Raw genomic sequence first — 13,868 nt, 5'->3', positions numbered from 1 at the left:
AGAAAGCTAAGAACTGAAATTGAAAATCAAATATCAGAAACAGGTGTTTCTTATGTCATTAAATCATTTGTTGATAGCAACAAAACCATATCAATCTCAAATAATTGATTCACATAGTTCGGCAATGCCTCAAAGAATGATAAAACGTCTTGAGAATTCACACGCCATAACATTAAGTAAACATTAAACATACAGTTTTGTGTTTAACATATGCAGCACTCTTCAATTTGTATCAGCACAGGAATATTGTTAGCAATTAAGACACGTTAATGTCAAGAAAGGAGTGATAGGCTCAAATAAACCTGTTAACGATACTCGCTTATTATACATTTTGTCCCTTACTCTATGTTATACTAAGGGCGTCCGTGTGTGTGTCAGTTTTCCAATTGTTTAATATTATTACGGTATGCATGGCTGTAATTCTTACACATCAACCGGAATCAACAATGATTTCTCAAAGCAAGTCGCCGTATGGTTCTGATAACCATCTATCATATTAGGAATTAAGACAGACAATATATGACTTTCGAGTTTCAGTGTTCATAACATATATGAGCCTCTTTTCTGCTTCCAACGTTCTTTTAACCTTCTATCAACTTTATCCCGTTTAATATAAAAAAACAATAGACAAGAGCAAATCAAATGAAATTCTGATATTTTGCTTATCCGACATCGATGTTGTAAACTTTCTGTCTTGAATACATAGAAAATTTATCTAAATGCATATATGTCCATAGATATCTACAAAACTAGAGTGCTGCGTACAAGACCACCTTTTGTCGGTATAATGGGTTTGATTAAAATTTTGTTACACAACTTGGTTACAGTTTAATGCCAAAACTAGTTCATATTGTGGACACCCTGGCTATGTTTTACCCTTGACTGATGAGAATCTAGACTGATGAGAATTTTAAACAATGACATTCGTAATTTGGTGTAGCAAACTAATACTCGATTGGTCATTGTCGACTCAGGTACTACTTACATGTACCCCGGGTACTGTTAAGTATACTTGCATGTACCCCGGGTACTGTAAATATACTTAAACGTACCCGGGAATTTTAACGCTAAATCGGTCGTTGTCGGCTATTTTTTAACTTAAATGTGTTCAAATGTATGTCCATTTTCTGTAAAATGGCCTCTATATTATTGGAACTCAAACTCAAAAAACATGTTGATGCAGTTTTGTTTAAAGAGAAGATAAAAAATATCGTTTTACGGTAATCGGTATTTTGGGCGGGAATACAACTCGGGTACAGTTTAATGTCGACCGGGTACGTTTAAGTATATTGAGCGTAGCCGGGGTACATGTAAATATACGTAAGAGTACCCGAGGTACATGTAAGTAGTACCCAAGCCGACAATGACCAATGGAGCCAAACTAATTGTTGAACGTCGATGGAAAGTACTGGCAGGGGTTTGGCCTAATTGAAGATAGCTAGATGTCATTTTATAACATCATCTACTTAACATCCTAGTAAGTATCTCTTAAAGTTTAGATTAGCTGTCCCTCAATCACACCCGTTTGTGTCTTTTGAACATGAGACAAAATATATCTAGTAGACTATGCATATTCAATAATATATTTATATTTGCAGACTCATTTTTACAATTTCAATTTTGTTATTGCGGAGTTCAATTATATTAAGAGCAACAGCTTAATGCCAGGATTTCCAATACAGATGTCATAGCTCCCAGGTGAAGACGTCCTATCCACTGGTGGGCGTTTGACACACGGGGTTCACGTGCGCATTGATTTGTCCTCCAATATTTTGCACTTGTGTACCACGACATTGGAGACCCTGCTTACAAGGGCATTCAAACGTGTGACGCACAGTGCCCACTGAAAAGAAGAATCATGTACTGTCCTTTAGATGGATCGCGTGAATGTCATCATTGCATTTGGAATAAAATAAAACATATTGATTAACACAAAAAGTTAAAACGCAAAACAGAAATCTTTTAAATGTGTATGTTTTTTTCTGCTGGTAAAAGTAATTCAAGGAGGAGCGTACGAAAAGGAGTGCAGGTTTCGTTACGCTGTCTCCAAGCCCGACAATAGCCCTGGTCCTCTTGTCGACGCGTGTCCGGGTGAAACACACAGCACATGTCCTCGGAGCAGTCCGCATCGGACATGCAGGTCTGACCGCTGTACGTCACTGTGTCCGTCAGGCTCTAGAACATGTTCATCTCCAGTTAAACTTGCACTTGTAAGGATCCATTAAGACGCCGAGATTGCTATCGACACAAGGTTGGACAAGATTGCATTAGTCGATTACACAAATAGGAGTTGCGACATTTGGAAAGATAACCGTGTTCAGACACAATTTTAAAATGAAATCGGACTAAATATCTCGGCCCAAAAAAGGCAAATCGGGTTTGTAAGTGATAGCAAGTCACATGTATAGATACTCATTTGAGAAAATAATATATACGGATTTTATATTGATATCAACACATATCGTTGTTACTTGTTCAAATAGTAAATGTGTTGGAACAGAGCATAATTTCTGGTATGCTGTATAGTACATCGATTATATACCGTGTTAATCTATCATTGCATGTGCAATATAATGTAAACATATGCGAGTTGGTCATTATCTAAAATTGTTCTTGATGCACTTAAGCATTAGTGAGCCTCGCTCTATGAAAAAGAGGTTAAATGCATATACGTAAAGTGCTGTCCCAGAATAGCCTGTGCAGTCTGCACAGGCTAATCATGGACGACACTTTCCGCAAAAACTGGATTTTCGCTAAGAAATCACTTCCTTGATACGAAAAACTCCATATAAGCGGAAAGTTTCGTCCTTGATTAGCCTGTGCGGACTGCACAGGCTTATCTTGGACGACACCTTACGCACATGTACTTAACCCCCTTTTTCACAGACCGCGTCCATTTACATTTTCCGGGTTCTGACACTGCGGCCGCTCGTGTATGATCTGCGTGGCGCTCTCATGAACCTCGAGGCCCCGACACTCCAGGCCGCTCTCGCACGGACAGAAGAACTCGAAGAGCTCCGAGTTAGAAGGATCGTGGCCTGCCAGATGGAAAAGTGAATTAAAAATTGCATCTTAATTGTAGGGCGGCTTTATTTTAATGTTCAATATGGTTCTTTGTCTCGATGGAGGGCGATATTAAAAACTGCACCAACGAAGATATCATTAAAATTTGCTCGAATGTACGGGACATCGAGTTTTGTAAGAAAAAAAACGCACAAAAAACAACACACAAGTACCGAGTGGCCAACAAGTTTCTGTCTCTTTCCTGGCGCGTCTGCAGAAACCGTGGTCATGTTGGGAGTACTGTTCGAACAAAAAGCGTTTGCGCGACCCGGGATGACTGAGCGGATTGTGGACGCAGCATTCACCATATGGGCAATCGCTCTGCGTCTTGCACGGGGCGCCCTCTGGTGGAATAGTCGTCGCTGGGAGTGCATAGACCTACAATACAGAATTTTACAAATATGTCACACACATCGTGTTTGTGTCCGTTCAGCTTGACTTTCCAACGCTTGCTTTAAATAACAACATGTCTTGATTTAAATCGTGAACCATTTAGATAAATAAATGATTAAATTATTATCACATTGTCAGTCAGAACATCCAAAATGTATATAAGACATATATTCTTTCCGTTGTATTCTTAATATAAAACCACTGAAGAGTTGAACTTTCTCACAAGTGTTATGCCACACAAAATCACCAAAACTTGCGTCATTCTTGTCACTCCTTTCATGTCATTAAAATGATGTTGTGATTACAGTTTTATCTAAGTGACACTATTCCATAACAAAAGCTTCGTAATGCATTATCTTATCATTATTTCGTTCAAGTAAGCAAGCCATGTACATGTACACGAATACATCATATGCAAAATTACGCAGAGTCACAACATAGGCAAATGTGCGCAATATGCACATAAAGGGTCAATCACTTAAGTTATGAATGCAATCGGAGTTTCATTTTCTAAATGTTTTGCAAACCCGTAGAACTTAAGAGCATGTAGCGATATCTTTGAGTGTAACATATTTTGCCGATGAAACAATGTTCTTGTTTTTTATATACAGAAATAGTATAACTTTAGGGCCAGCTATCAAGATTGCATGGGTCTTTTTGCGAAATATTTTATTTTCATAACATATTTCATATTCATTTAGCGAACTACTTTATTTTCATTAACACATTAAAGAATGTTTGCGTAATAACTTTCAACAAATTTATCAGAAAATTTATTTAGCGAAATATGTTATTGTTATTTACACATTACTGTATTTTGGGTGATAACTTTCAACACATTTCATACAATGTATGAGCGAACTATTATATTTTCAATAACTCATACATGTATCTTGGGTGTAACTTATGGGCAACTGGACGTGCATGCTCATTGTTGTATGACTTTTGAACCGTTAGTGACTTTAAATAATCCTATCCGAAAATGCTCGGGTCTGTATCTTGTAAGATAGAGTGGAAACCATACAAATAATATTGACGTAAACATCAATATTGGTATGGGCCCCTGATATACCAAAAATCATGAAATATAGATCTATCAATAAATTCTAAACATGCGCAAACACAGTTCCATAACTTAAAATGTCGCTTACCGGTACATATATTTTAAGTGTTTTTGTTCGCCAAGTTTATTTAGCTTACAGTTATTTAGATGTCCGGTTATCGCAGTGGCGAAGGCGACACGGGTTCAATACCTGCACTCGGCGCAAGTGAGAAGGCTGGCGGTGGTCACATTCCGTACTTGTTGTGGTAACCTCCGAGGTACTCCGGCTGCACAATAAAAATTTTTGCCTGTTGTGAAAAGGGTCCATTGACATAAGAGATTCACGAAAATTGCGACAAATTTTTAATTCAATTTTGTGTTTTCTTGTGCATCGGGGAAGCCGGAGAACCCCGGAGGTTACCACAACCAGTCCAAAATGTGACAATCAACCTTCTCACTTGCGCCGAGTGCAGGTATTAAACCCGTGTCGCCTTGGCCACTGCGATAACTGGACATCTAAATAACTGTAACTGTCGAAAGATGCATATAATGGATATTTTAGAGCATTGTAAATGTTCAGTAGTACTGTTTCTTCACAAATATAATAAATTTAACGAAAATTTGCGAATCTGAAACATTTTATTTTAATTTTGTCAATTTACTAAAACGTGAAAAGGTCCCTTCAAAAGAGCACAGGGTTGCGTGACACATGGGTCTCATTTTGATAAACGTTCAGTATGATCTTGTAATGCATAAAAAAGGTTTACAGGAACACTTTGCGAGCGCGGTTAAATACGCAGTACAAGTAAAGTAATCTATGGCAAGCGGTTCGACGCATAATCCCAAGAAACAATGTTTCTCATGAGAACCTAGGTTTTCAAATGAGAACCTAGGTTCTCATGAAAACCTAGGTTCTCATTTGAAAACCTAGATTCTCATGAGAAACCTAGTTTCTTGCGGTTCGACGCATAATCCCAATTAACTAGGTTTCTCATGAGAACCTAGTTTCTCAGAATGAGAACCTAGGTTCTCGCTTGAAGATTGCACATTGATTCAAGAACCCAAGTTTTCAAATAAGAACCTAGGTTTTCATGAGAACCTAGGTTCTTATTTGAAAACCTATGTTCTCATGAGAACCTAGGTTCTCGCTTGAAGATTGCACATGGGTTCAAGAACCCAAGTTTTCAAATGAGAACCTAGGTTTTCATGAGAACCTAGGTTCTCATTTGAAAACCTAGGTTCTCATGAGAAACCTAGTTTCTTGCGGTTCGACGAATAATCCCAAGAAACTTGGTTTCTCATGAGAACCTAGATTTTCAGAATGAGAACCTAGGTTCTCGCTTGAAGATTGCACATGGCTTCAAGAACCCAAGTTTCCAAATGAGAACCTAGGTTCTCATTTGAAAACCTAGGTTCTCATTTGAAAACCTAGGTTCTCATGAGAACCTAGGTTCTCATGAGAAACCTAGTTTCTTGGGATTATGCGTCGAACCGCTTGCCATAGTAATCACCAATGAAATGTACATGACGTACCGCATACGCATACGGACTATCAATTACGGTACTGTAGTGTGGAAAAATTCTCATTAAAGTGCCATATTTTTGTAGACGCGTTTTCGGATCTCACTGGGGACGTCGATCGAAAAACATGTGTAATTGTTTTCTAAACCATTACATCAACATTATCAGTACTAATAGGTAAATATACATGCGTGGAAAGAGGTTTTAATTAATTGTAACATATTTTCGATCGTTTGCATCAAAAGCATGAGGCTTATTGAAACGCTTTCGAGTCCGTTTCATGGGTTGAATCAGTACTTGGAGATCTTAAAAACACTCCCACGGTAAGAGGAGAGCCCGCTGTCTCCCCAATTGTTATAATTCGTGTCTTTTTTAGGTGTTCGCGTCTATATTTAGGTGAAATATCGTCGATATGCCCCTTTGAACTCGTTTCAGTTGGTGATGCAAACTCTTAGAAAATATCTAAGATGATAACTGGTTTCGTTAACATATTTTGGAGGTAGCCACTCAGTGGAGTTTGTATGCGTCCATAACAGTGCAGCCAGAATAAAAGTGGTTTGTAACCTTAGAACCGATTAGAATATTGAACAAGGAGGTAAATCAGACGTGCTTTATAAACATGGCGGACGAACTCGTGTTGTTGTTTGTTGGCACCGGTCTCAGTGAGCAAAAGGCGAAGGAAACGCTTAAAAATGAAACCGTGTCGCAGAACTTGAAGTCAGCAATCGATCAGGTTCCTAATTGATTGTATAATTTGGTGTTTACTGATTAAACTTTAATTGCTTTCGTTTTCATGTTGACACATGATGCAATAACTGTCAATCATTAGAAATAAAAGCAACACAATTTTGGCCATTTTGCGAATTTTAAGCTTCTTTTCATTGGTATAATTCGCGGGTCTTAACTACATAGAACTTACAACTGTCTGCCATTAAGTCGAGGAAAGTTCAAGGTCTTATTAGTGGACAGCATTGCATCCACACACAGGCACAGGTACTTGAAAAAAAAGTTGGTCCTTATATATATAATAAGAGTAAAGGTATCCAACGATGATTTCACAGGTGTATTGAATAACACAATGCAGCAGCATAAACGATCAAACAATGCACACATATGTTGTTGTGGTGGCCAGCAGGAAGGGTCCATCTATGATAAAACACCTTTTATTTGATGAAAATCCACCAAGTATGTCCAAAACAGCTAAAAGTTTCACAAATATGACCCCAAAATCAATGTGTGTAATTCCGGACATCCAACTGTCAGTAATGAATGAAGGTGATTTTCGATTGATTTTTCACAATAAAATAAGAACATTGCTATAAAGTCCACGAATGTTTTTCATTTACTAAGTTTGCCTTCGAACTACAGCATTCTTAAGTCCCAGTTAAACGGTAAAAAGTAGGAAATTCAGAAAAAACAACACATTTAGTGTACTTTCACTTTCACGACCATCATTTTGAGGCAGAAATCGGTGTTACGGACAGAAGATGTTTCCATTGGTTGAAAATAAAATTGGTAAACTTATTCTATAATTTACGACTTATTCAACCAATCGATAACAAGATAAAAATTTACCGCGTTCCATCAATAAAATGGATTCAGTTTGAACATAAAATATAATAATTGGTGTATTTTCTACTTTTTCTGAGTATTTTTGTTGTGCCGTTACCAAAGAACGACGTAGTCCAATGGCAAACTGAGTAAATGACAAACGTACATGGAGTTTATTGCAAAGTTCTTGTTTAAGTGTGAACAATCGACTTAAAATAGCCTTCATTCATTACTGACAGCTGGACGTCCGGAATTATACACTTTCATTTTGGAATTCTATTTGTGAAACTTTTGGCTGTTTTGGACATACTTGGACAATTTTCATCAAATAAAAGGTGTTTTATCAGAGATGGACGCTTCCTGCTGGCAACCACAATGACATATGTGTGCATTGTTTGATCGTTTATGCTGTTGCATTGTGTTATTCAATACACCTGTGAAATCATCGTTGGATACCTTTACTCTTATTATATATATAAGGACCAAACAAATTTCGAACTACGGCGTTCTTAAGTCCCAGTTGAACGGTAAAAAGTCGGAAATTCAGAAGAAACAACACATTAAGTGTACTTTCACTTTCACGACCATCATTTTGAGGCAGAAATCGGTGTTACGGACAGAAGACGTTTCCATTGGTTGAAAATAAAATTGGTAAACTTGTTCTATATTCAGCGATTTTCCTTGTCCAATTGGGAAAAGTACCCGTACCGGTCCGATTGGGAAAAATTGAGTCGTGAAAACCTCAAAATTGGGAAAAATCGAGTCGTGAAATCCTGAAATTGGGAAAATCGCGTCGTGAAGTTTGGGTCTTATTGAATACATCATACAGTTCATACTTAATTGAACATACCCATTTAAATAATCATTTGCAGGCATGCCTTAATGACCATTAAGTTATAAAGTTTATATAAATAACAAAATATTATAAAGAACACACCAAATCAATTACTAGTTGTTTTAATCTCTTTTAAAGCAATGTCTCTCTCTTTCATTTTTGTGAAAATTTCAACAATCTTTGATGTTTGATCATCACTCAGTTGCTTGCATCCCTCCCTGCACAGCATCATTATTGCTGTCAATGTGTCCTGTGATAGATGGTTCCGATTGGTTTTTTGGCATAATATTTGCTATTATGACTCATTTCAAACTGCGATAAGGTTACAAACCGACGTAAAACAGTACGCTGGCTGCCTGGCAAAAGAACCGGAAACAGTAACAACTCTATTGATTGAATGCGCTGAATAATAAAACCCGAAATTAATCGAGCGCGTGGTTACACACAACTATACGATTTTCTTTGTTCGCTCGCCGAAAGTTGGTTTTTTACGAAACTTTCTATCGTTTTGAGAAAAAATTCGGACGCTGATTGGGATTTTTCCAGATGCCGATTGGGAATTTGGGAATTTTCGCTTGATTGGGAAAGTACCGTTTTGGGAATTTGGGAATTTTCGTTCGATTGGGAAAGTACCGTTTACCGGTACTTTATAAAGAAGGAGGAAAATCGCTGATATTTTAAGAGTAAAGTTATCCAAAGATGATTTCACTGCACAGGCTAATCTGGGATGACACTTTACGCACATGCATTAAGCCCAGTTTTTTCAGAAGGCGACTCATATATGAAACTTTATCATTGACAGGTTTCAAAGATATCTGCCAAATTGAAATCAGATAAAGACATTGGGAAGCTGCTGTACCATGTTGCCACAAAGCTCAAAGCGAGAAAGTACCAGAGTATCATTGTTGAGTACATCGCCAAGAGAAAACTGTTGTCAGAAGCTCAAGTTAATGGTTGGTTTTACAGTGTTGTTGTGAGGGCTTAAAATTGGCCCTTCTCCAAATCTCAAAAAGTACCGGTATATATTTTTCCCAATTGAAGGCCCCGCCTCCAAAAAAATAATTTATTAATTAATTGCAACAGTTAGTTTATTTCTTTATTCAGCTTATAAGTTATAGCATATTATATAGTTTATTTCTTTATTCAGCTTATAAGTTATAGCATATTATATATATGTTATTGAAAACTTTTTTATTCTCAATTTTGAAGTTTTTGTTAGCAGAAAAAACAACAACTAAATCATCCATTTCCTACTGTAAAAATTACGCTATTTTTTCCAATCCAGAGAGCTCTTGCCCAATTTCAAAAGTGATAAAAAAACACTAGAATTTATTGTCAGGTGGGGATGACCATAATTGATGTATTAGTATTTTTCCTTAATTGTATGTGCCACTGTCTGTTTTGCATTTATACACAAACATTTATAATTTTCCCCTAGTTCTAAAGTCTAAAACTCTGTGTAATAAAGGTTCTCTTAATGTGAAGTATGGAAATGACCAGTCTTATCATTCAGTATACACTTTGATAACTTTCAATGTAGTTTTTCTTTCAGCAAAAAGAAATGTGTCACATTTGAAAAAATAATTTGAAAACAATATCAAATACTTATAACTATGCAAACTATCCAACCCACCCACCTGACCATATTTCAGCTGCTATGGACTACTTCAAGCACAACCCGATGGAGCCTGTGGACTACCATCTGTTTGAGAGTGAGTGTGGGGTGGGCGTAGTAGTCACCCCTGACCAGGTGGAGGAAGCTGTTGAGGGGGTGATAGCACTGCACAAGACCGGCCTGCTCGAACAAAGATACAGATACAACATCGGGGCCATCTTAGGTGGGTTTTCATCCTTGGGGTTTGTGAGGGATTGCTTAGTGTTTTGGACATTTTGGGCCTAGTTCAGGAAAAAAGGGGCTTAATGCATGTGCAATAAGTCAGTGTGTTTATTTATGAAATATTCGGCGTTATTCTGCCCCATTCCCCCATCTTTAGAGTATATATTTTTCTCCCAAATATTTTTAAAATTCCCCTCTCGGAAGTGTTATTCAATTTTAATCAATACCTCATTTAAATACGTCTTTCGTTACGAATTTACTACAATTTTCCTGAACTGCATCTGCGTGTTTACTGTATTTTAGCCTTTACCGCAAACCGTACGTAGTTCACTATCACGACTTTCGCTTTATGACATCTACCGCAAACCATATGTATTCCAACATGTCGCACAACAACAAAAGCTATCGTAACAAAATTGACAAATCTGTTTTGAATTGATATTCTTTTCAAACAAGTACAACTTAAAAGTCAGTCTTCTTCAAATATGGTAGTGAAACGCCAGAAACGTCCGGTCAACAGAGTGTTGAAAGACTGTTTAGTTTGCTCAACCTGCTTTGCACGCCACAGAGAAACAGGCTTGGGGAAGCTACACTGGAGTCCCTGATCAGACTTTGTCTGCACACGGAGAGACTTGGTGTAAAGGAGGTCACCAGAATAATTGATAAATTCGCTGAAAAGCCCAGAAATGTTGAACTTTGAACATGAACATAACATGTTTATGAATAAAAGAGTTTGAATTATGTTTTTCTCCCTCTGTATGGTGAATTATAGTGTTAAAACTTGATTTTGTACTGTTACTAGCTAAGCATAGAAATTTCCCCCTTTTTGCCTTTTACGCGCGAATTTTCCCCCCTCAGGGGACCCGACCCCCTTCCCCAAAAACTGAAAAAAAAACACTGTAAGTGCAGTCCGCACAGGCTAATCAGGGACAACACTTTCCACTTATTAAGAATTTTTTGTTTAAAGGAAGTCTCTTCTTAGCTAAAATCCAATTAGGTCAGAAAGTTAGGTCCCTGATTAACCTGTGCAGACTGCACAGTCTAATCTGGGACAACACTCTATGCGCATGCATTAAGCCCAGTTTTCCTAGGATGAGGCTATTTAAAATAAACAATATTGGTCAAAATAACAGTATAATTTTTACATTATTTTTCAAATGAAATGATATGTTTGTTTTAACTTCTTTTGCATACAATCTATAAATGCTTTGACAGGGCTTCCGCAAAAATTTCTCAAATGTTTGTGATTTAAATAATCCTTTTGAGAAAATGCGTGTTTTTCTGTTAAGTGCCATTTTGTCCGGATTGTCTGTTTAATCATCATAATAGTACAAGTACTGTTTTATTAATGACTTATCTAAAAGACTCTTACGAAAAAGAGATGGCGTGTCTGATTTGAAAATATCAGCTCAGCAAAGACTTATCATGGACGATACTTTACGCGCATGCATGAAGTCGGGCTTTGCCAGAACGAGGTTTAACTCTTTCAGTGCTGGAACCGAAGTTTGAAGGCCTTTGCAAACAGTTTGGATCCAGATGAGACGCCACAGAACGTGGCGTCTCATCAGGATCAAAACTGTTTGCTATTCTGATAGTATTCTTTGAAAAAAATCGAAGAAAATGCTAATTTTAGAAATTTAGCAGATGACATTTTAGCAGACGACAAATATCTCAGCATGCAAATGGTTAAATATTCCTAGTTGATCTCTTGTAGCTGAGGCGCGTGCTAAACTGAAGTGGGCTGATGGGAAGGCAGTGAAGAATGAGGTAGACATGCAGGTTCTGGACCTCCTGGGGCCCAAAACAGATGCAGACCTGGAGAAACCAGTCAAGCAGAAGGTACCGTAGAAACATGCTATAGAAACCAGTCAAGCAGAAGGTACCGTAGAAACATGCTATAGAAACCAGTTAAGCAGAAGGTACCGTAGAAACATGCTATAGAAACCAGTCAAGCAGAAGGTACCAAAGAAACATGCTATAGAAACCAGTCAAGCAGAAGGTACCGTAGAAACATGCTATAGAAACCAGTCAAGCAGAAGGTACCGTAGAAACATGCTATAAAAACCAGTCAAGCAGAAGGTACCGTAGAAACATGCTATAGAAACCAGTCAAGCAGAAGGTACCAAAGAAACATGCTATAGAAACCAGTCAAGCAGAAGGTACCAAAGAAACATGCTATAGAAACCAGTCAAGCAGAAGGTACCGTAGAAACATGCTATAGAAACCAGTCAAGCAGAAGGTACCATAGGAAACCATGTATAGCCCGCAGAGACATGCAATACATTTAGAAACAAGTATTGCATTTTCCAAAACTTGAACACTTTTTAGCAACTTGATATGTGTGATTTGCTAACATTTCCACATGTTCTATGTGTTGTATTTTGAAATCGCTAGCTTTTTAACACGGGGGGAAAATATCCCACAGTACAGTATATCAATCGATATTGTTACAAAAATATACAGTACACTGAGGTTAGTCCTTAAACGTTTTACAAAATTTGTGTTGACTTTGTTAAAAGTGTGCAACTTAAAGTATCAAAATCTTTTTTCATACTCAAATCCTGATTAAAGCATTATTTTATTTGAATTTGCATTTACCATTGTATTTCTTGCCACATTATTAATTACTTTATGAATTGCAGTTTGTAATTTGTGACTTCAATTCCATGTATTTTTATTTCCAGGGTGGGAAAGCTCCCAAAGATGCAGAGAAAAATAAAAGCAAGGAAGCTGTGAAAGAGTCTCCTTCAGCAGAAAACTGTAAGTATCAAGGGTATCAGGAAAGAGCAAACAAAAGGGCTAAACAAAGATTAAGGTTGCTTGCATACATGTATGATATTTTGTTATACACAGTGTACACGTACAGTGTATGTTTTTTTGTTTGTTAAATTTGGAGCCAAAATTTGGCCCCATTACTGATCTAACAAAGTATATATAATTTGACCCCATTACTGATCTAACAAAGTATATATAATTTGGCCCCATTACTGATCTAACAAAGTATATATAATTTGGCCCCATTACTGATCTAACAAAGTATATATAATTTGGCCCCATTACTGATCTAACAAAGTATATATAATTTGGCCCCATTACTGATCTAACAAAGTATATAAATTTTGGCCCCATTACTGATCTAACAAAGTATATATTATTTGGCCCCATTACTGATCTAACAAAGTATATATAATTTGGCCCCATTACTGATCTAACAAAGTATATATAATTTGACCTCATTACTGATCTAACAAAGTATATATAATTTGGCCCCATTACTGATCTAACAAAGTATATATAATTTGGCCCCATTACTGATCTAACAAAGTATATATAATTTGGCCCCATTACAGATCTAACAAAGTATATAAATTTTGGCCCCATTACTGATCTAACAAAGTATATTTAATTTGGCCCCATTACTGATCTAACGAAGTATATATAATTTGGCCCCATTACTGATCTAACAAAGTATATAAATTTGGCCCCATTACTGATCTTACAAAGTATATATAATTTGGCCCCATTACTGATCTAACAAAGTATATATAATTTGGCCCCATTACTGATCTAACAAAGTATATATAATTTGGCCCCATTACTGATCTAACAAAGTATATATAATTTGG

General features: G+C 37.0%; 2 protein-coding genes across 2 annotated transcripts in view; one reads left to right on the top strand and one right to left on the bottom strand.

The window, feature by feature from the left end:
- Positions 1-1,573: 1,573 nt before the first annotated feature.
- LOC127831907 (uncharacterized) lies at positions 1,574-3,841 on the bottom strand. Its single transcript, XM_052356995.1, has 5 exons — positions 3,680-3,841; positions 3,237-3,441; positions 2,902-3,038; positions 2,016-2,175; positions 1,574-1,843 (listed from the first exon to the last, which is right to left on the bottom strand). Exons 1-5 carry the CDS (start codon positions 3,734-3,736, stop codon positions 1,710-1,712), a joined length of 693 nt encoding a protein of 230 aa, XP_052212955.1. The 5' UTR covers positions 3,737-3,841; the 3' UTR covers positions 1,574-1,709.
- Positions 3,842-6,607: 2,766 nt separating this feature from the next.
- LOC127831904 (glutamine--tRNA ligase-like) overlaps positions 6,608-13,868 on the top strand; it is a 30,496-nt gene continuing 23,235 nt past the window's right edge. The window contains exons 1-5 of the mRNA XM_052356992.1: positions 6,608-6,752; positions 9,208-9,358; positions 10,058-10,243; positions 11,957-12,081; positions 12,927-13,002. Of these exons, the coding sequence (XP_052212952.1) occupies positions 6,639-6,752; positions 9,208-9,358; positions 10,058-10,243; positions 11,957-12,081; positions 12,927-13,002 (652 nt within the window). The 5' untranslated portion in view covers positions 6,608-6,638. The remainder of the gene's footprint in view (positions 6,753-9,207; positions 9,359-10,057; positions 10,244-11,956; positions 12,082-12,926; positions 13,003-13,868) is intronic.

The sequence above is a fragment of the Dreissena polymorpha genome, chromosome 5, assembly GCF_020536995.1.
Source record: "Dreissena polymorpha isolate Duluth1 chromosome 5, UMN_Dpol_1.0, whole genome shotgun sequence".
Lineage (NCBI taxonomy): Eukaryota > Metazoa > Mollusca > Bivalvia > Myida > Dreissenidae > Dreissena > Dreissena polymorpha.
This window is presented reverse-complemented; position numbering and strand designations above follow the sequence as displayed.